The following is a 21,677-nucleotide window of genomic DNA, read 5'->3' as shown; positions in this document are numbered from 1 at the left end:
TTTAAGGGAAGGAAAAGCAGATTTAGGACATACCCAGATGACTGCAACGCCCCTCATCAGCACTGTATCAGCACTGACCTCTGATCCAATTCAATAGAATGCTCTCTGCTTTTTTAAAAAACAACAACAACATCTTGACACGAGATCTTTACCAGTGCTGGACAGAGGATTGCATGAACTTCAACAATAAAACTGGTTGAGAAAATAGCAGGGCACTGCTCTAGAACACGCACCCCTTGCTGGTTTTTGCCATTATTTTGGCTTGGGTTTTATAGCTTTTTTCTGGAGCTTGACAAGTACTCCCACAGCTGAATGACATGTCAGGGAAATGATAACTATTTAAAGGGGCAAGCAGGATAATTACAAATGAAAACAATTTTTAACATGAACACAATATGGTTCAGAGAGAAGTGGTGCTTGCCTGTGAAGGGATGCTCACTGTGAAATCTTGGGCATTGATTGGTGCCAACAACATGTGTGGGACCACCAATGTGAAAAAAGTTGATATTTGACTATTAACATACTGTGGGCTTGAGTGCTGGGAAAATGCTATATCCTCAAAACAGAAGAACATCCTTGAGGGAAGATTTTGTACAAGATCCTGCATTTGTACAAGATCCTGCATTCAAGATTTTGTACAAGATCCTGCATTTGTTACCCATCTGGTGTTGCCAAAACCACCAAATATGAACACCTGCGTTTCAGTGATGAGGGTAAATGGTCACTCCCCACCTGTTCTAGAAAAACTCTTATGCTTTAAATCGAGTGCATTCATTCATTCATTTATACATACCTCACTTTTATCTAAATAGCTTTCTCTAAATAATAATAAAATCCAATGGCAGAAAATTCTCTGGAAATCTTAGTTACAGGGTAAAACTTCAAAAAGCAACAAAGTGGGCTTTGAAGTCTTTGAAGCCAGAAAATAATGAGCTCAAAATGCAGAAATAGTTTCCACAAAACCCTCTTTGTAGTTTTAGGGCGTGGTGCATGCATGTGGACAAAGGGATATTAATAATAATAATAATGGCAGAATAAGAAGGGTGTTTGCTTTTATGTGGAGCTTGGTGTCATGAAGTGCTTACAATGAGGGTCATTTGTTATGTTCTAAGGTCCATGATGGTGCAAAATAAGGGACAATGTCTGAAATAAGGAACAGCGGTTAAAATAAGGTGCATCCAAGGAGAGGCAGGACTGAGATGTGGAGATATGCTTCAGAGGTCCAGACTATGGGGAGCTCTGAAAAATCACTAATTATAATTTGGATTATAATTTGGTCTTTTTTATTTTAGTTTTTTATTTTAATTGGATTATGATTGGATGTATTAATTGGATGTTTTTTATTGGAAAATTAATAAAAATGATTTTTAAAAATAAAAAATAAGGTGCATCCAGCAATTCATGGAAAATTGTGTCGAGATATGTATTAAATATGGCTTTTGCTATGTCATTCACAATTTCTAGAGGCTTCTTGTAGCCTAACTTTGTGTAAATTTAGTCATGATAATTTCAGCTTCCTTAGATTTTTTTTTAAAACAGTAAGTTCTAATTCCTTCTTATTGTGGAGAACATGTGGAAATTTTTATGTTAGACATGTATCATAATAGTTATGAAACCAAAAAGTACACAAGGATAGGTTGGGGAATGCAAGATGATACAGTATTTCAAGGATATTATTATAAATTTGTGGAACTCACACAATTTCTGAACATTTGGAGTTAGAAACTGTAGCTGTACTGCTCTGAAAGTGAGGAGAAGGGACAGGCTGTTAAAACAGGTTGTTGTACAAGTTGCTGTGGTTACACAAGCCTGCTTGGAGCCAACAGCTTAATCTGAGAGTTGTCACAGCTTGAGAAGGGGTTTGTGGGGAGGGAGGGGGCAGATTGTGCTTTGACAGCAGGCAGCCAGCCTGAAACTCTGTCGCCAAGTGCCACAGACAAGTACCCGTGCCTTGAGCTAAATACAGGAGACATCTCTGAGATATCAAAAGCCACTGGTTTCTCTCTCTCATTCCTTCCACTCAAAGCCATCTCCAGCTGCTGAATCCATATGCCAAATGCCTTGTTTGCAACAACTGAGGGTACCGCCTTGGGAAGAAAGGCGGGTTTTGCCATAGACACATCTTATTCAGTCAGCTTAGCCAAATCTCCTTTAGCCCGACAGGGAAGACCTCTCACTGTTTGAGATCTGAGACACTGCCATCCATTTTGGACAACAATTCTCTTGCTAAGAGAGGAGACAGTTGAGAGTTTTGTTGCTGAACCAATGCCAATGCTCATTAATCATGGAAATGCAGCTATTCTGGTGCCTCTGTCTTCACTGTCAGCCTAATTAGAGCGACTGTTTCCTATCCTGGCTACTCATGCAGCTTTGGCAAGGGTGAAGCACCGTAAGAGTTTCCTCTCTCTCTCTCTCTCTCTCTCTCTCTCTGAAACACACACACACACACAACAGGAATATGTCTCCCCCTGCCCATTCCTCTATTTTTATTAATTACCTGGCTTCCAGACACCCAAAAATGTTGCCAGGATCATAACCCTCCATCTTACAGAGATATAGCGACTGTAGTTAGTTGCCACAAAATCACAAACTTGTGCCAAGATTTATTGTAGTAAAATCTTTGTTTTTCATAGAACCAGAGAGTTGAAAAGAATCACAAGGATCATCCATAATAATAATAATAATAAATTTTATTTATATCCCGCCCTCCCCAGCCGAAACCAGGCTCAGGGCGGCTAACAACACTGAAGTAGTGCAACATTATAAAAACATTATAAAAATTAATTAAAATCAAAATTGATGGCAACCATAAACTAAAGTTTTGTAAAGATTGCCAAAGGAGGGAGTCAGGCTGCGCCCTGACCAAAGGCCTGGCGGAACAGCTCTGTCTTGCAGGCCCTGCGGAAAGATGTCAAGTCCTGTAGGGCCCTAGTCTCTTGTGACAGAGCATTCCACCAGGTTGGAGCCGCAGCCAAAAAAGCCCTGGCTCTAGTTGAGGCCAGCCTAACCTCTCTGTGGCCTGGGACCTTCAAGATGTTTTTATTTGAAGACCGTAAGTTCCTCTGTGGGGCATACCAGGAGAGGCGGTCCCGTAGGTACGAGGGTCCTAGGCCGTATAGGGCATTGAAGGTTAAAACCAGCACCTTAAACCTGATCCTATACTCCACCGGGAGCCAGTGCAGCTGGTATAGCACCGGATGAATGTGATCTCGCAGCGAAGACCCCGTAAGGAGTCTCGCTGTGGCATTCTGCACCCGCTGGAGTTTTTGGGTCAGTCTCAAGGGCAGCCCCACGTAGAGCGAGTTACAATAATCCAGTCTGGAGGTGACCGTCGCGTGGATCACAGTGGCTAGGTCAGGGCGAGAGAGGTAAGGAGCCAACTGCTTAGCTTGGCGGAGATGAAAAAATGCCGCCTTTGTAATAGCTGCAGTCTGCGCCTCCATGGAGAGGGAGGTATCGAAGATTACACCCAAACTCTTAACGGACGGTGCTGGCACTAATTGCACCCCCGCAAGAGATGGGAGTTGCCCCCTCAATCCCATATCGTCCCGTCCCAGCCAGAGGACCTCTGTCTTCGAAGGATTTAACTTCAACCGGCTCCCACGTAACCATCCAGCCACAGCTTCCAAGCATCTGATCAGTGTGTCTAGGGCCGAGTCAGGATGGCTATCCATCAACAGATAGAGTTGGGTGTCATCAGCATACTGATGGCAGCCCAGCCCAAAACTCCGGACAAGCTGAGCGAGGGGGCGCATAAAGATGTTAAAAAGCATCGGGGAGAGAATCGCACCCTGAGGCACTCCACACACCAAGGAGTGGCGCGATGACAATTCCCCCCCAAGCGCCACCCTCTGTCCCCGACCAGAGAGAAACGAGCGCAGCCATTGAAGGACTGTGCCCTGGATCCCCACGTCAGCAAGGCGGTGGTCCAGGAGTTCATGATCGACCATGTCGAAAGCTGCTGACAGATCTAGAAGAATCAGCAGCCCCGACCCGCCTCGATCCAGCTGTCTACGAAGATCATCTGTTAGGGCAACCAGAGCCGTCTCGGCCCCATGACCAGCGCGGAAGCCGGACTGGAATGGATCCAGAGCCGATGTTTCATCCAGAAACCTACCAAGCTGTTCAGCAACCGCTCTCTCAATCACCTTACCCAGGAATGGAAGATTGGAAACTGGTCAGTAATTGGATAGATCTAAGGGATCTAATGATGTTTTCTTTAAGAGCGGGCGCACCACTGCCTCCTTCAGTTCCCCTGAGAATGTCCCGGTGCCAAGGGACAAATTGGTGATATCCCCCAGGAGGGCCCGCACCTCGTCTGGACATGCTCTAATCAGCCAAGACGGGCACGGGTCGAGAGGACAGGTGGTGGGCTTTCCAGCTCGGAGGAGTCTGTCCACATCGGCTGGGGATATCCGGTCGAAGTGGTCCCATACTGGACCCGAGGACAGTCGAGGGGCCTCCAGTTCCTTTATTGTATCCAAATTGGCAGGGAGGTCATGGCGGAGCAACAGGACCTTCTCCGCAAAAAAGCTCGCAAATGCCTCACAGCTATGTGTCAAATTATTATTTAAATTTGGCTGTCCTTCGAGGGACGTTAAAGACCGAATTATACTAAATAATTGCGCCGGGCGAGAGCTAGCGGATGCAATGGAGGCCGAGAAGTAGGACTTCTTAGCGGCCTTCACTGCCATCTCGTAGGTTTTCATAAAAACCCTATAAGATGTTCTTGAAGCTCCGTCACGGGCACCCCGCCATACTCGCTCTAGCCGTCTGAGTCCCGCTTCATTTTCCGAAGCTCCTCGGTAAACCAGGGAGCCCAGTTTCTGCGGGGTCGCAGAGGGCGCCTAGGTGTGATCTCATTGATGGCTGCCAGGAGATGGGTATTCCAGCCCTCAACAAGCTCAGTCAATGAGTCGCCAGGGGGAGAATGGTCCCGCAAGGCTTGACGGAATCTATCAGGGTCCATCAGCCTCTGCGGGCGAGCCCAAATCGGCTCGCCACCTAAGCAGGGTAGGGGTGGAGCATCAATCCTGGCTTTCAGAGCGTAGTGATCAGACCATGGCACCTTCATCGAAGGAAACATGATCACATCTATACCGACGCCAAAGATCAGATCCAGCGTGTGGCCTGCTTGATGTGTGGGGCCCGAAACAAACTGGGAGAGCCCTAGTGTCGCCATGGAAGACACCAGGTCCAGAGCCTGTGAGGAGGGAGTGGCATCAGCATGGATGTTGAAGTCCCCCAATACCAATAGGTTAGGGAACTCCAAGGCCCAGCCGGCCACCGCCTCCAGCAGGCCTGACAGGGTGGCTGCTGGTGCGCTAGGTATGACCCTGATATAAAGAGTCTCCTGCTCTACTGACTGAGCTATCTCTTTTGTTCCATATCACAGATTTTCTGAGGTATCTGAAAGCTAAGTTAACACTTTCATATTATAGAAACAAACAGTTCTATGTTTTTTTCTACTTTTCTCAAATACTGTATTGGAAGAATCATTTCAAGTTAATAAGAGCAAGAGGCAAAGCTGGCAGAACTGCAGTCTCTGAGGTGAGGATGGGGCAAGTCGGCATATCTCATGTCTCAGAAGCAAGGAGGGAAGCTGTTTCTGCTAAGACCAGCAAGAAATCTCACATCTCCAAGATACAAGTATTATCTTTGCCCAAGATGAACCTTTTTTAGTTAGTCACCTGGAGGTAACAGAGGTTCAAAAACAGAATGATGAAAGGGGAGAATAATGCACTGTAATTGATTAAGATGTCCCGAGGAAAATCTTTGTGAATGGCAATGAATGTTATTTTCTTGATTTACAACTGTCCAAAGTCAGCATCTCTGTTTCCAGCCGCATGTTGGCAGAGGTCCTGTTCATTATTTTACACCCAAAATAGTTTGGCTACAAGTTTCCAGTGTCCCAATTCTTTTAATTCTCACTCTTCTCAGAATTCAGTTCAGAAATTAACTTGGCTTTGTCCAAAACCATCTTTGGGTGAGGGGTGGGGTAGGGAATGCAAGTCTTGCCTAGTTTTTAGAGTATTTTCACAAATGAAAATTAAATTGCTTCAGAGTCTCCTTTTGCAAAGCCTATGCTGTAATGCACTTGGAGATTTTGTGGCAATAAAGATGATGAAGGCCTCTGTCACTGTTTGGCTCAGCTGTTGTAATGTAATTCAGAGAAATGGGTGACATTGGCTAAGCGGCTTTGATCTCAGGGTAGATAATAGGGCCTTTGTGTGTACCTCTGTCAGCTGAGCTATGGTTAGTGGGAACACAGAAAAGGGTGTTCTGTGTGGCAGCTCCTAACTTGTAGAATTCACTACCCTAAGAGTTTTAATAGAATCATAGATTGGACGCAGGTGGCGCTGTGGGTTAAAGCCTCAGCGCCTAGGACTTGCCGATCGAAAGGTCGGCGGTTCGAATCCCTGCGGCGGGGTGCGCTCCCGCTGCTCGGTCCCAGCGCCTGCCAACCTAGCAGTTCGAAAGCACCTCCGGGTGCAAGTAGATAAATAGGGACCGCTTACCAGCGGGAAGGTAAACGGCGTTTCCATGTGTGGCTCTGGCTCGCCAGATGCAGCTTTGTCACGCTGGCCACGTGACCCGGAAGTGTCTCCGGACAGCGCTGGCCCCTGGCCTCTTGAGTGAGATGGGCGCACAACCCCAGAGTTTGTCAAGACTGGCCCGTACGGGCAGGGGTACCTTTACCTTTACCTTTACCTTAGATTGGAAGGGACCCTGAGGGTCATCTCGTCCAACCCTCTGCAATGCAGGAATCTCAACTAAATCATACATGATAGATGACCATCCAACCTCTGCTTATAAACCTCCATGGGAGTTCACCACCTCACTGAAGTCTGTTCCAGTGTCAAACAGCTCTTGCTGTCAGAAAGTTCTTCCTGATGTTTAGTTGGAATCTCCTTTCTTGTAACTTGAAGCAATTGAGTCCTACTCTCTATGTGACAGTCCTTTAGATATCTGAAAATGACTATAATATCTCCTCTCAGTCTCCTCTTTTCCAGGCTAAACATACCCAATTCCCTCAACTGTTCCTCTTAAGACTTAGTTTCCATACCCTTTATCATATTCATTGCCTTCCTCAGCAGCTTGTCAAAAGCCTTCTTAAATTGTGGTGCCCAGAACTGGAGACAGTACTCTAGGTGTGGTCTGACTAAGGCAGAATAGAGCAGGACTATTACTTCCCTGTTTCAGAACACTAGACTTCTGTTGATGCAGCCTAGAATAGCATTATCATTTTTTGCTGCTGCATCACACTGATGACTTATGTTAAGCTTGCGGTCTACTAAGACCCCTAGATCCTTTTCACATGTACTACTGGCAAGCCAGGTGTCCTCCATCTTACATATGTGTGGCTGGTTCTTCCTTACATTTGTCTCTATTGAAATTCATTAGTTTTAGCCCAGTTCTTCAATCTGTTAAAAGACAGTGGTACCTCAGGTTACAGACGCTTCAGGTTACAGACTCTGCTAACCCAGAAATAGTACCTCGGGTTAAGAACTTTACTTCAGGATGAGAACAGAAATTGCGTGGCAGCGGTGTGGCGGTAACAGGAGGTCCCATTGGCTAAAGAGATACCTCAGGTTAAGAACAGCTTCAGGTTAAGAACGGACCTCCAGAACGAATTATGTACTTAACCCGAGGTACCACTGTAATCTTGAAACCTAATTCTGTCTTCTGCGGCTACCCCTCCCAGTTTGAAGTCATCTGCAAATTTGATGAGCATCTCATTAATACCTTTATCCAACTTGTTTATAAAGATGTTAAACAACAACAGGCCCCTTCACTGATGGTTTTCTGTCACCAGTTGCCTTCTTTATTATTAGTGTTCCTTTTGTGTTTTGATGTGCTCCACCATCAGTTCATTTTATTGGTTATGATTTTTTGTATTTTCCTTTTTTTTTTTTTTGTAAACTCCTCAAATGCTTCTTACTGGTAGTAATTTAAAATGAATATCCTTCTGTACACACCAATCTTTGGTGTGTATGTACACACCAGTCTTTGTTGGTACTTCAGCATATGTAGGTTCCACAACACTCTTAATATATTTTAACAGAAACAGAGATACATACCACATATTTATAGAGCAAAATTTAAAATGAATCAAGCGTTATTAATAATTGGCTGATACAGAGCTATTAGTATTAATCAAGAGTGGGGAATCTGTGGCCTTCAGAGTGGCTGGGGAAACCCAGCCAGGTGTGCAGGGTATAAATTATTATTATTATTATTATTATTATTATTATTATTATTATTATTATTTTGCTGGATAACAACTTCCACAATCCCTTACCATTTACTATGCTGACGGGGAACTGATGGGAGTTGGAGTGCAATAAAATCTAGAGGGGCACTGTTTCCTCATCCGTGGTATAGATAATGATTAGATAATTAAATATGGGAAATAGATGTATTTTAACTCCCAAGCAGTTTGCAACAAAGACGAAGGAAAGAGAACGGCAGTGCATGATCTGAAATCACCTGAAACAATGTATTAATTTTCCTATCACCATCTAAACATGATGCATAGTAACAAGTTACTATTTTTTTCTCTGTAAGAGATACAAAATGGGCATTAGCCAAATAGGCAACATGACAGCAATCAAATTGCAGAGAAAGTAATACATGTGTTGCATTCAGAGATAATCCCACTGGGGCTCCCAGTAATGTCAGCAACCATCAGGATGCAACAACTTGCCAGGAACAGTAAGATGACATTGTGTCACTTATAACCTTACTGCTTACTTTCACAAATGATGATTATATGTTTCTCTTTTCTTAATGACAAGTGAATCCCAGAATGGACTCAAGCTTCCAAACATAGAGAACCTGGAAAATATTTGCCTTGAAAATAGTCATTATTGTGATCTGTTATTTTCCCAAATGGCCTATTTTCTCTTGCTGGAGTCAGATGACAAACAAAAGAGATTCTTTTCTCTTTTCTTTTTTGTGGAGGGGAGAGTAATTGTTACACAGTATATCCACTATCATTTGACAGACAGAAATTGCTGCTCATGTTGCAGAAAATAAAAGCCTGTACCACGATGAAGAGTAATGAGTGAACAATCTGATTTTAAAGAGTCTGGCTGCACTAAGCCATCCTGAATCGGTATGAAGTGTGAACATTTGCAGTTTCCTGCAGTGAAGAAAGTATCTATCACACAGATGTATAGATATTTCATAATATCAATGAACCCAATGTTTCAAAGAAACATCAATGAAGAATAAAGAAGCTATAGGACTTCAGCCCAATAAATGTGGATTACAGGCCCTGGATTCTGTTTTAATTAGTTAAGATTAACTCCCATTCTCTCATTTAGGACTCCTACTCATGCATGCATACTAGTCCTTTAAAAGAAGACACAGTTGATGTTTAATTTATTTAAAATGTAGGGATATACAATAAAACTGACTATGAAAGGATAGTTGAAACACATTAATCCCAAATTAAGTAATCTTCAAGATGTGTTCCTAGATTTACAGAAGCATTTGATTGAACATCAGTTAATCTAATTACTGCATTATTCTAAGTATTTAATCAACTCCATTAAGAATGCCCCCAAGGGGCATTATACTTATACCCATTCACAGTTTTCACTCCCCACCTAGCAATCTGGCCAGATTAACCAGATTATACCTAAACAGCTATCATCTCTCTATCAGGACTTTGTCCACAGCCTCTCCCTGATCTACCAAGCCTGACTTGTTTTTGAGAAACCGATGCTGGGTCATAGTAATCACAGCATCATTTTCTAAGTGCTCACAGACAGCTGTTTAATTATCTGTTTGAGAACCTTTCCTGGTATCATTGTCAAGCTCACTGTTTGGTAGTTACCTGGGTCATCTTTGCCTCCCCTTTTTGAAGATGGGGTCAACATTTGCCCACCTAATCTGCAGGGACCTCACCTATTACAGAGAGAGGCTCTGAGATTACATCTGCAAGCTGCTTTAATACCATTGGGTGCAACTCATCAGGCTCTGGAGATTTGAATTAATTTAACATAGCAAGGTGTTTCCTTATCATCTCTTTTCCTGTATTGGGCTCAGTTCCCTCCCTGCATCATTTATTCTGTTATCACCAGGTTGGGCACTGTTTTCCTTTAGAATGAAGACTCAGGCAAAGTATAGCATGATTTTGCCATGGTGTAAAGAAAGTAAAGAAAGTTGGTGAATCAATAGTTGCTTGTAAGCCTGATTGAGATGCATGTGATGCACAACATGTATCTAAGACAAGAATCTCCAAAGGGATAACAACAAAGAAAAGAACTGGATGAGCCTGTTTGGACTTACAATCTAATATTTTGAGATGGATATTGCCAACAGATCAAAGACTTCCCAGTTTGCTAAAAACTGGAAGGTGATAAAAGACAAAAGCCTTGCTTTAAAAACAAGACCAGTCTTTTGGAAAGAACGTAAAGTCTGGGAGGATGAGAGATCCATATATATTTATTTATTGGCCACTTTGCTCATCCAGGCATTTCTGCATAATGGAAGCCAATTTTCAATCATTCCAATCCTAAACCATGTTAACCAAGTTTTCAGGATCAGGCCCTGCTCTTTGTTTAGCATTTTGGCAAGCTCTGACCTACACCGCAAAGAATCACAAGCTTCGGCAGACCACAAGGACAGTGTCAAAGCTCAATTCCATACAGTTAATTCAATAAGTCACAGATACCATTACTTCATAAGGCAGAGAGACTCCAACGTTATTAAGGGAATAGTAGAAGGGGGAGGAGGGGGGAAATGGAGAAGGAAAACAGAGAGGGTGAAGGGCGAGGGGGCGCGTTAGAACAGAGACAAGCAGAAGAACAAAAACATCCCATAAATCATGCAAAGCTGCTGAAATACCAGAACAAATGACTCCAGATCTTGGCCATTGTTCCCGTGCAATGGTTTAATGCACACACACACACAAGCAAAAACAAAGTGCCTTCAGTTTCATTTCAGCCTACTCCTCTGTGCTGGGGAAGAACTGCTGAATTTGACTTAGTTTGAGAGATGTGTGAAGAATTCCAGAGGAGATGCAGCTAGTTTGAACCAACAGTGGATGGGATTTATAAAGCTGCTCAAGTGATTAGGACATTCATTTCCTATTAAGGTGAGGTGACTTTGGAAAGTAGAGCTGATGTCAAACACTTAAATAGTATGGTCAGGGGTTCAGTCCAAACAACATCCTGTACTCCAGTGTCACAATTAAGTTAAATTAATATCTTTTCCAATTTCTCTCTTAGGTGAAGGCCTCCATTGTACATTATGCACAATAATTTTTTTTAGTATAGCAAACACATAGTTTACAGTCTCATTTTCTTCCACCCCCACTGCCTCCGATGATTGTTCAGGGAAGGAATATGACCATGAGCAATGTTTTTTCATTGTAGCATGGCAAAGGGAAAGGAATGCACCCCTGCATTGCCTAGGCAATATAGAAATGCTTCACTTTCTTCCTGCACTGTGTCTAGGTTACTCCACAGCTTTTTGGACTGTGCTATGATCAGCTGGAAGGATCGGGAGTATTGCTTAGTTGCTATGCAGGCAGGCAACTCTCCCTATATTCTGGCACTATGCTGTGTGCTGTTGCAGCAAAGTATGAGGCAACAGCAATAGTTACTTGGTTCCTAGGCAATCAGGTGAGTCTCCCCATCTTCCAGAGATGTTATGTGGCCTTGCTTTTTCTGCAGCTGTGCAAACAGCCACAGAAAGAACTAAGTAAAGGTATATTTTGTGGGGGGTTCAGGGGGCATTTAGTGCCTCATTGTCCCATAAATTGAACCTGAAATATTGTTAAATAATACTTCACTGGTTTCAAAACCATGTTATCATGTTTCAAAAAAGCCAGATCAAAAAAGTCCCCCCATATTTCCTTAGAAAAAACCTCTGTCACAGTGAGAGTAATTATAGCCCTTTTCAGAGGAGATGTTCAATAAACCCATCACCTCCATTGCTACATATCCATGAGAAATGTGAGCTGGTTCTAGGAAGTAAACTGACATCCTTGCAAAAGTGGAGCATATTAGAACAAATACAGGGCAACTTCTTGTATCTGAGCTGTATTCGGAATTACAAATGTTCTCTGGTCTGGTTTTCTTAATGGATACATTGAAGGGCTCATATGTGTTTGTCGGTTCTTAAGTGAATGGAAGAAGATGGATGAGCTTGTTCTGGTCTACACTTTCATTTTCTGTTGTTTTTGTACGAGGGTGTCAGAGGCCTGACGTAGGCACAATGGCACTCACAGAAGATATATTGGTAGACATGGCTTTCTGTTAACTATCACTACTTCAATAGGAGGCACTTGGTTGCATGCTTTGATACTAGTTTTTCCATTCACATTATTCTGAGAATAGATCAGCAACAAGAAAACTGCAAGGGTTCTTTAATCATTTCTGTTACATTCTGACAGTTCTCCGACCTTTCTGCCTCGAAACTCCTTTTATTAAGGGTAAAAAGATGGCAACGCTACAGTTAGCAAAAATATTACAAGTATAAAAAGAGTGAACTATAATTAATCATTAAATAAAAAGATTTAGAGGAAGAAAATTGGATAAGAGGAACCTATCAGTACAGTGGTACCTTGGGTTACAGACGCTTCAGGTTACAGACTCCGCTAACCCAGAAATATTACCTCGGGTTAAGAACTTTGCTTCAGGATGAGAACAGAAATCGCACAGCAGTGGCAGCGGGAGGCCCCATTAGCTAAAGTGGTACCTCAGGTTAAGAACAGTTTCAGATTAAGAACAGACCTCCAGAAAAAATGAATTTCAATAGCAACAAATGTAATGTTCTGCACTTAGGCAGGAAGAACGAGCTGCGGAAATATAAGATGTGAAACACCTGGCTGCTAGTAGTACATGTGAAAAGGATCTAGGGGTCTTAGTAGACCACAAGCTTAACCAGAGGCAGGGCTTTTTTGGCTGTGGCCCCAATCTGGTGGAACGCTCTGTCACAAGAGACTAGGGCTCTGCGGGACTTGACCTCTTTCCGCAGGGCCTGCAAGACAGAGCTGTTCCACCAGGCCTTTGGCCAGGGCACAGCCTGACCCCCTCCTTTGGCAATCCTCACAGAACTCTAGCCCAATGGTTGCCATTAATCTGATTTGAACTGATTTTAGAATGAACTGATTTTAGAATGTTGTATCATTTTACTGTTGTTAGCCACTCTGAGCCCGGCTTTGGCTGGGGAGAGCGGGATATGAATAAAATAATAATAATAATAATAATAATAATAATAATAATAATAATAATAAACCTGAGTCAATAGTGTGATGCAACAGCAAAAAAAGCTACTGCCATTATAGGCCACATCAACAGGAACACTCCCTCCTGTAATGATATGTTGACCACAAACAGGATCCATCTAATCATACCCTCTCAGCATGCTTTAATAAGCCAGGATAAGTGTAGTTGGCTGTATCACTGCAAGCACCTTGTCCAGATCATCAGGCTGCTTCTGAAACTGAAACTGCTCCCATGATGCCACAGCATCCGTCACTGCTTTTTGCAGCACATATTTCACCACTTGCATTCTAGCTATCCAGTCTGTTTCACTGCCCTTAGTTCCCTTGTATAGCAAGAAACAGAATGGGTTCCATAATGCTAGAGAAAGTACCCAGGGAGTTCGTGACAAAAGCCTGGGGCATGTCACTGTTCTACGGCAAGACAAGAGCTTCAACAGGATTGTCTGCTCTATGCACTGGGGGGGGGGGGGGAGCCAAAGAGCATTCAGGAATTCATCGGGTTCCACTAGTTCCTGGTGTTGGACCATCTAAAGCAGTCCATGAGCCCTGCAAAGAGGAATTGGTGCCATAAATCCCAACTACATCAGGAAATAATCTATTCATGAAAATGGGGTGATATCCAGCCCCTCTATTTCCAGAACACCCCTTCCTCCATATGGAGGAAAGACCAAATTAAGAGATTGCCTGCCCTATGAACTGGAGTGATTACAACTTTTTTCTTACTCTAAAATTGAAAATCCACACATCAGTATGCATGCATCTGTGAGCACATGTGAGTGGACAGATCCACCTTGGCCAAAACCACTCCTAAAAGCATGCAGCTTTTGGGGGGATGGCAAACCTTTAATCAACCTTCAGGCCAAAAAAAGTTAGCCATCTTTGCTTTGCAATATTTTTAGAAACAAACAAACCCCAGACCCCTCTCCCATGTCTATCTTCCTACACATTCATCTAGCAACCAGCTTGAATATCTGGCCTCTGGAAATTTAAGTAACTGCCTTTGCCAAAGGCAAGATCCAAGAACACTGGAAGGACCAAAAGTCTGAGATGGTACAGCATATTCATATGTCCCTAACAGTAAGGACTTTGTGGCACCAGATTTTAGGGGGGAAAACACCTAAGAAAAGTCTAATAATGAAGTACTTATTTTAGTAAATATCATATGAGTGAAATAAGTGTTTCTCAATACTTCAAGTCTCTCCCTGCCATTCCCCCCCCCATTTTTTTTTTTTTACAAGAGGAATTCGGCAGACTTGTATAGTTAATGCTAAACTTTCGAGGGGGGTGGAGCTGTTTTCCTCACTTTTCAAAGTACATAAATGTGTGCTGCACTAGCTAAATAAAACAGTCACTGTACCCCAGGAGGGACAAGCTCCTTTTAATGTTCCACTTTTGACAGGGCACAGGCTTGAAAATGTGGGTTGACGCTTGAGATTTTTACCAGATCTGAGAACTTGAGTGAAGATCTTCACTGGCTCCCAGTATGTTTTTAAGCGCAATTCAAAGTGTTGGTGCTGACCTTTAAAGCCCTGAACGGCCTTGGCCCAGTATACCTGAAGGAGCGTCTCCACCCTCATTGTTCAGCCCAGACACTGATGTCCTCTTCCGAGGGTCTTCTGGTGGTTCCCTCACTCAGAGAAACAAAGTTACAGGGAACTAGGCAGAAGGCCTTCTCGGTAGTGACGCCCTCCCTGTGGAACACCCTCCCTTCAGAAGTCAAGGAGATAAAGAACTACACAACTTTTAGAAGACATCTGAAGGCAGCCCTGTATTGGAAGGTTTTTTATATTTGATGTTTTACTATGTTTTATATATGTGTAAGCTGCTCAGAGTGGCTGGGGAAACCCATCCAGATGGGTAGGGATTGTGGTTGTTGTTGTTGTTGTTGTTGTTGTTGTTGTTATACTTAAAATTGCAGCATGGGAGATGCCTCCCAGAAGAACTCTGCTTTGCACACTTTGGGTAGAATGCATTCTCTTCAAATCCAATAAACAGAGCCCCAAAGGAACAGACACTATAATCCAGTGTTTCTCAAACTTAGGTCTCCAGCTGTTGTTGGACTGTAATCCCCATCAACCCTAGCTAGCAGGACCAGTGGTCAGGGATGATGGGAGCTGTAGTCCAATCTGTGCCTCCATGTATAGCTGTGAGTCCAAAATGACTGCCAGGTTGCACACCTGGTCATTCAGGGGCACAGTTACCCCATTCAGGACCAGGGAGTATCCCATACCCACCTACCCCGTCCCTCCAAAACAGCACCCTCAGTCTTGTCAGGACTCAACCCCTTTACCTTTACTTAAATGCAGAGGAGGGACAGAACAGGCTTATGAATTAACACATGTGAAATTGGCACAGAATGATCCATATATCTGTAGTGGGATTCCACAGGGAAGATATGCAATTCTTATCACAACCCTGCTGGAAACAAGTAGATTAACCCTAGAGTAGTCCCACAAATTCTTGCCAGGCCCCACGGTAAAGTGACTAATACCTCATGATCAATGGCATCAAAGGTCACAAAAAGGTCTAACACATCAGCAGGGTGCTATTACCAATATTATTCTCAAGGTGACAGTCACTGATAAAGTGCAGTGTTTAATGGATCCAGAAAATGTTCAGCATTTAAGCATGCCTGAAGCTGGGTACGTTATAACTCAATAATCATATCCAGAAAGGGTAGGTTGGAAACAGCTTGATAGCCAGTTGGGAAATCTGCATTCAGAATAACTATTTTTGGGCCACCAGAATTATTTGAGTAGTAATACCTTATCACAATACCTTATCTTGGTAAACCAAGGAATCCCCACATTCCAAAATGTGCTCACTTTCACACACCCCACCATGATTTGTCCACACTGAGATTCATAAGAGCATGCCTGTGCCTTTGGTCTGGTTTACACATGTAACAGAATGAAGTGGAAATAATTTTAACAAGAGTAGCAGAAATATACTTCAATACTTGAAGCTGGTGGGAGTGGATCACATTTTTAATGCTTTCCTATATGAAAAAAAATCCCTGCAAGCTGAACTCTAGATAAAAAAGAAATTGTTAAGCTACAACCTCTCTCCCTGTGGTGCTAGTTTTCTACTTGCACATTAGAAATATTTTGTGGAGGAACACTGAGCAACCATGTCATTCCCCAACTGCACTGGTACAGTTCACTCTACGACCTCATAATTTGACCACCTCTTTTTGCTACATGTGTAGATGTTACCAAGATTATAACATGGGGAGCAGTGTTGAAATTACATTTTGAAGAGATACAACTAAATTTGTTGAATGCTCACTCATCTCTGCAAAATTTGGTATTGTTTGGGGGATGCTGAGCTTGAAGGTCCTCAGAAATGCCAAATTTCTCAGCTTTTATTGGCATCACACATGTTCGGTATCACTGAATACTAGGCCTTGGATATTGTTTTTGTCTGTCAAAATTAACAGCTTCCATCTCTATATGTCTTAATTTCCATATGGGAATAAGGAGACACTCACTTAATCTACCTAAGAGAGCAGGACAAGATTTAATGAATAAATTGTTTATGTGAAGGGCTCCATAGAAAAAAATTAACTGAAAGGTGTGTCACAGACTGCTTACATTGATATAGTCCCTTTGACTCCAGTGGCGACCATACTAAAAATAAGTGATTTGTGAATAGACCCTTTTATAGAGCTACTGGGGTGGGACTGCTTACATATATGCATGTGGGTGCATATTTCAATATTGCTAAGCATCAAGGCTGAAATTAAAGAAAAGATGGGGCAACTTACAATAGGAACCACCTCCTTATTTATTGTATTAGCTTACCACCACAAACACACACATTTTATTGATGACCTAGCTGTGAACGCCTAGTACATTTGGGAACATGTACCATCTTCTCCCTCAGATCAAAACAGTTCTGCTTCGCAATGGAAGAGGCTGTACAAGGAACTCTGGTGAGTGGGGAAGAACTAAGTGGTGGTGGGGCCTGATAAATAGAGTATATAAGTATTCATTTTACAAAACGCATGTGTCAGCTGAACAGCAAAGATTTGGAGGAACCAGAGCACATCCTTCAGCAGATGAACCTGCACTTGCTCCTGTTTCCATACCCTGTTTCCATACCTATACCTATAAAGTTGTCAGGATCATGGCTGACCCAGACCCTGGAGAGCCCTCTTAGGAGAAAGAGAATTGGGGTTCCATGCAGCACTTTGCTCCCACTCTGGATATGGAGAAACCTGCACCTGTCCAAACACTGATTAAAGACAGTGGCAGACCAGACAAGTCTGAAGATGCTGCCAGGCTTCCAGACTTCTAGTAGGGAAGAAGAGTACTCAAGAGGAAGTAGAAGAACAATAATATCATTTGTTATGTACTAAAAGATTTTGTAAAGTAACATCCCAGTGGTGATGGCTTCTTAATCTTTCAACTCCTGGCTTTTTTTTAGCTCAGTACTCTAACCACAAGGCTTCACTGCTTCTTCTCATAATAATAATAATAATAATAATAATAATAATAATAATAATAATAATGTTATATTAATTAGGTATGTATGACAAATTTCTGATGAGCTGTCAGTTATAATGATGCTCTTCCAGGATGACAGCAGAAGGGGTGGGGAAATAATGAGCCTGGATATAGCTGGGGAACCTACCAGTACAGTGCCTTATATACTTTCAGATCTTCACCCCATCCAGTGATGTATGAATGATGGGCAATATTTGGAGGCCCCTTGCTTTATAGTCAACCTTCGCTGTAGAATGTTTGGGCTTGTTCACTCAGAAAGTAGAATGTGTCTTCATTAAAAGTTTTGGTGGCACTACATCTATCCTACATAGTTAGCACTCATCACTTACTTCCCCCATGAGCTTCACAGGCTAGAGATCAATTCATGGACTAACAGGGTAGGCAGTAATAACTCTGCTGACTGAAGCAAGACCTCAAAAGTCTTTTAACTCCAGAGACTCCCTCACATGCTAACAAGGAGGCTTGCTACCCACCACCATCACACTAAGCAACAGTAAATTCTAAATTGTACATTTGAATAAATCAAATTTCCCTTGCTATGCAAGAAGTAGGGATTCTTTGGGTAAGGGCTAGAATTCTGTCCCATTCACAGAACCAAAGGCCACCTATGCCACCTATGGACTAAGGAAGTCTTCAGATCCAACATCTTTAACAGTATAGTTGTTATTATGGGCATTACAAAGGGCCAAGCTAGATGTTATACATATGGCTGCTGCTGAAAAGTGGACACCTATTTAACTTTGTGTTTGTAACCACTGATAGAACTTATGCATTTCCTGATTTTAGAGCTGCACCAAACCCCTAACCTCCTTGGACCTTTCTTTACAAAAGGAGCGAGCTATTAGGTGACACCCATAGAGAGAAAGCCATTTGATGTTCAGCAGTTATGAGGTAGTCAAAGGTTTTCTTCTCCCTCCCCCATCCCATCTTAAGAAGCATTTTTGTTTAAAGATAAGAGCCATTCCAAGTGGCTCTTAAATAAATTTATTTCTTTTTTTTAATAAGGAAGAGCCCTCAGACCACTTCCATTTCACTTCCCCCCTTGAAATTCCACCTCCTGGAGCTTCCACTGCCACTGCCTGAACTTTGAAATCAAATATGTGTTTATGGGAGGTATTGGTTTGTTTTTGTTCCATTATGTATTTTGTGTTCTTATTTTGTACTTTTAATGTTATGAACTGCATTGTGATCTTCTGATGAAGATGTACACATTTAATAATAAATAAATAGATAAATAAATTGGGAGAGGTTGTTTTTCCTGCAGCTTCCCTTCAAACATTAAGAATTTGGGCCAAATTTTGGCTGACCAAAATGTCCAGCCGAGCCCTACTTGATATTATAGCATTCCATGTTTCTCTGTCTTCTGCAAGAGGCAGCCATGGAGTAAGATTGGGGAAGGTGAGGATATGGGTAAGATTTTTGAAGATGCTATGGAAAGGGAGGGAAGACATAAAGATGTAGTTACCATTTCAGTGGGAACTGTGTGCCACTGGTCTAAAATATCACAAGAGAGAAACTTGTCATTCACCCTCACCTGCCTGAACAACTTTCTTCCTCATTTGGGCCTTGCTGAGCTTGCTTTGTTCCAGTCCTGAGTCCCTCCTTGATGACTTGCTGTCCATTTTCTACTTTATTCCAAATTGTGTGCTGGCTTCACAACATTGCCTCTTTGTTTTGCCCTCCAACACTGAATTTCTTCCTCATCCTGGACTTGATCAAGGCCTAGCTTTGCCTTAAGCTTGGGAAAATCCACACAATCCAGGGATAACTATTCATAAACTGATTTCCATTTTGATCTTTGTAAAATTTAGATGAGGTTATGTCAGTTGAGAGAGATTTAGTTATCAGATTCTAGCTTACCACTCTTTTACATCTAAATAAATGACTGTGTCACAGTAGGGCTGTTGGTAGGTGGTGTGGCTAAGGGATCTAAGGATTTTTTATTTTTTGTAATAGACAGGGTTTTCATGTGATATGAACAGTGCAGTAATATCCTCTGACTCTTGATTGTATGAAGAAGTTTTTGAACATGGCCAGCTGTTTTATTTTACAGCATGAACTAAATCTTAAGATGGTGAGTGCATCCTCTGAACAGTTCATCACAAGTACAAATTGCAATTTGGCATGCCATCATGAACCTTTTTAGTTTGAACTGAGCAGCCATGTGCCAAACTGCAGTCTGTACTTGTGATGAATGATTCAGATGATCCACATGCTGTGAATGTGAAGCAACAGACTGAAAAATTAAGCATTCTGCTACAAAGCAGTTCTGAGAATCAACTCTTTGTTTAGCTTGCTTCTGACTGTGTGGCCTGTTAATCTTGGTCCTGTGGTTTGACTTGGAGTGAGTTTGCAGAGTTTACTACGGTATTTCCTTTTTGGAACATGTGAAATGCAGACATGCACCTGTTAACACCCTGGGACACTACTGGCCAAGGCACATATGTATTTGGAGAAATGCATCTCTGCACACTAGGTGCATCTCTGATCTCCACTAGGATCACTGTTGCAAATGCATCAAGGATGCTTGCTGTTTTAAATGTGACTTGCCCTCAGATGGATTCTTATATGGGCCAACAGCTTTAACTCAATTTGCTTTAAATGTGCTGGTTTCTCCCTGGCATGGAAAAATGTGACAGCAAAAAGGTCAAAGTGTGGCAATGCATGGGGTATGATTTTGTTCTGTCCTGAGCCCAACACTGCATCTCTTACCATTCAATGCTCAGAGACCTGGGACGGAAAGCAGACAGCTCAGCCGAGGCATACTCAGCTTTCCTTCTCTTCTCCTGCTTCTGTTTAATTGATAACCGGTGTGTGAACTTAGAAAGGCTGCCCTCAGACCTGGGGAAGGGGGAAAGGAGAGGTGTTAACTTCATCATAGCATGACAGTAACCAAAGAGAATGGCAGGAAGGAAGGAGCAGAGCAATGAATTCAAAGGATCACCTACTACTATAGGTGGTTCATTGCATGTAAAACTAGCCTGATTTACTCACATAGCTAGGCTTCCATCAAATAAATGTAAAGTGTGTCTTTCTTCTACACTTGCATGGAATACTGTTTCCAAGTGGAGAAACAATTCAACAATAGCTATTTGAATGCTGGTTCGAAAGCTATTTGAAATCTGCTCTGAGACCCTTTTTGGCTAAAGGGTGGGGTATAATTACTATAAACAAAAAAAATGTTGAAAACTGCATATTTTAACTAGGCAAGTAAAGCATTTTTTTAAAGGTGGCAAGACATTTTTATTAAGGAGTCTGGTGGCATCTTTCAGTCTTAAAGCACAGGTTGAAAGTTTTGAAGTCACCGATTTAAGGGATATTCAGAATGAAGGTGAGGGAGTCAGCAAAGAAATTGCTAAAGGTTAGTAAAACAAAAACAGCAACTTCGTGGTCCTCCGTGTATGCATCCATATTTGTACTTGCTTGTGTGTTACATATATATCTAAGCCAGTACATTTTTGTGACTTACTTTAACCAAGCAAAGTACCTCAGAAACATTTCCCAGAAAAGCAGCCCCACTGTCTCTCTCTTTACAATACTGGAATAAACCTCAAATAGCTAGCTATTATTCAGATATGTTTTTAAACATTGGCATCTTCAATTCATTAACTCTGGTTATTGATATATTTTTCAGTTTATAAATTTGCTGTTCTTCATGACAGAGTGAAGGCAGTTTTTTGGAGGAGGAAGCCAAATGTCTAAATATTACCACTGAGAAAGAATAGGCTTGGGCTTTTTTAATATAATTCTTTAGAAATAATCATTTATTTATTTTTACTTTGATGGAAGGAATGGGTATTGCCTTTTTTATGGGGGGAAATGAAACAGCTCTAAAGCAAATACTGGTGGAAAAGATATCTGATTAGGAACAATTACGTATCTCATTAAAGCCTGCAAAACAGAACCCACAGCTCAAAAGCTATCTC

At 42.2% G+C, this 21,677-nt stretch overlaps 1 protein-coding gene across 12 annotated transcripts in view; it reads right to left on the bottom strand.

Moving 5' to 3' along the window:
• LOC307202410 (ankyrin repeat and fibronectin type-III domain-containing protein 1-like) overlaps nucleotides 1–21,677 on the bottom strand; it is a 363,651-nt gene that overhangs the window by 56,060 nt on the left and 285,914 nt on the right. For 9 of the 12 annotated variants that reach the window (XM_079952309.1, XM_079952315.1, XM_079952317.1 and 6 more), the window contains one exon: nucleotides 20,464–20,592. The exons of the other annotated variants lie outside the window; for them this stretch is intronic. In XM_079952309.1, the coding sequence (XP_079808435.1) occupies nucleotides 20,464–20,592 (129 nt within the window). The remainder of the gene's footprint in view (nucleotides 1–20,463; nucleotides 20,593–21,677) is intronic. 12 annotated transcript variants of the gene reach the window in all.

Source organism: Podarcis cretensis, assembly GCF_951804945.1.
Source record: "Podarcis cretensis genome assembly, chromosome: 14".
Taxonomy (NCBI): domain Eukaryota; kingdom Metazoa; phylum Chordata; class Lepidosauria; order Squamata; family Lacertidae; genus Podarcis; species Podarcis cretensis.
The sequence above is the reverse complement of the archived record's forward strand: the minus strand, read 5'-3'. Positions and strand labels throughout refer to the sequence as shown.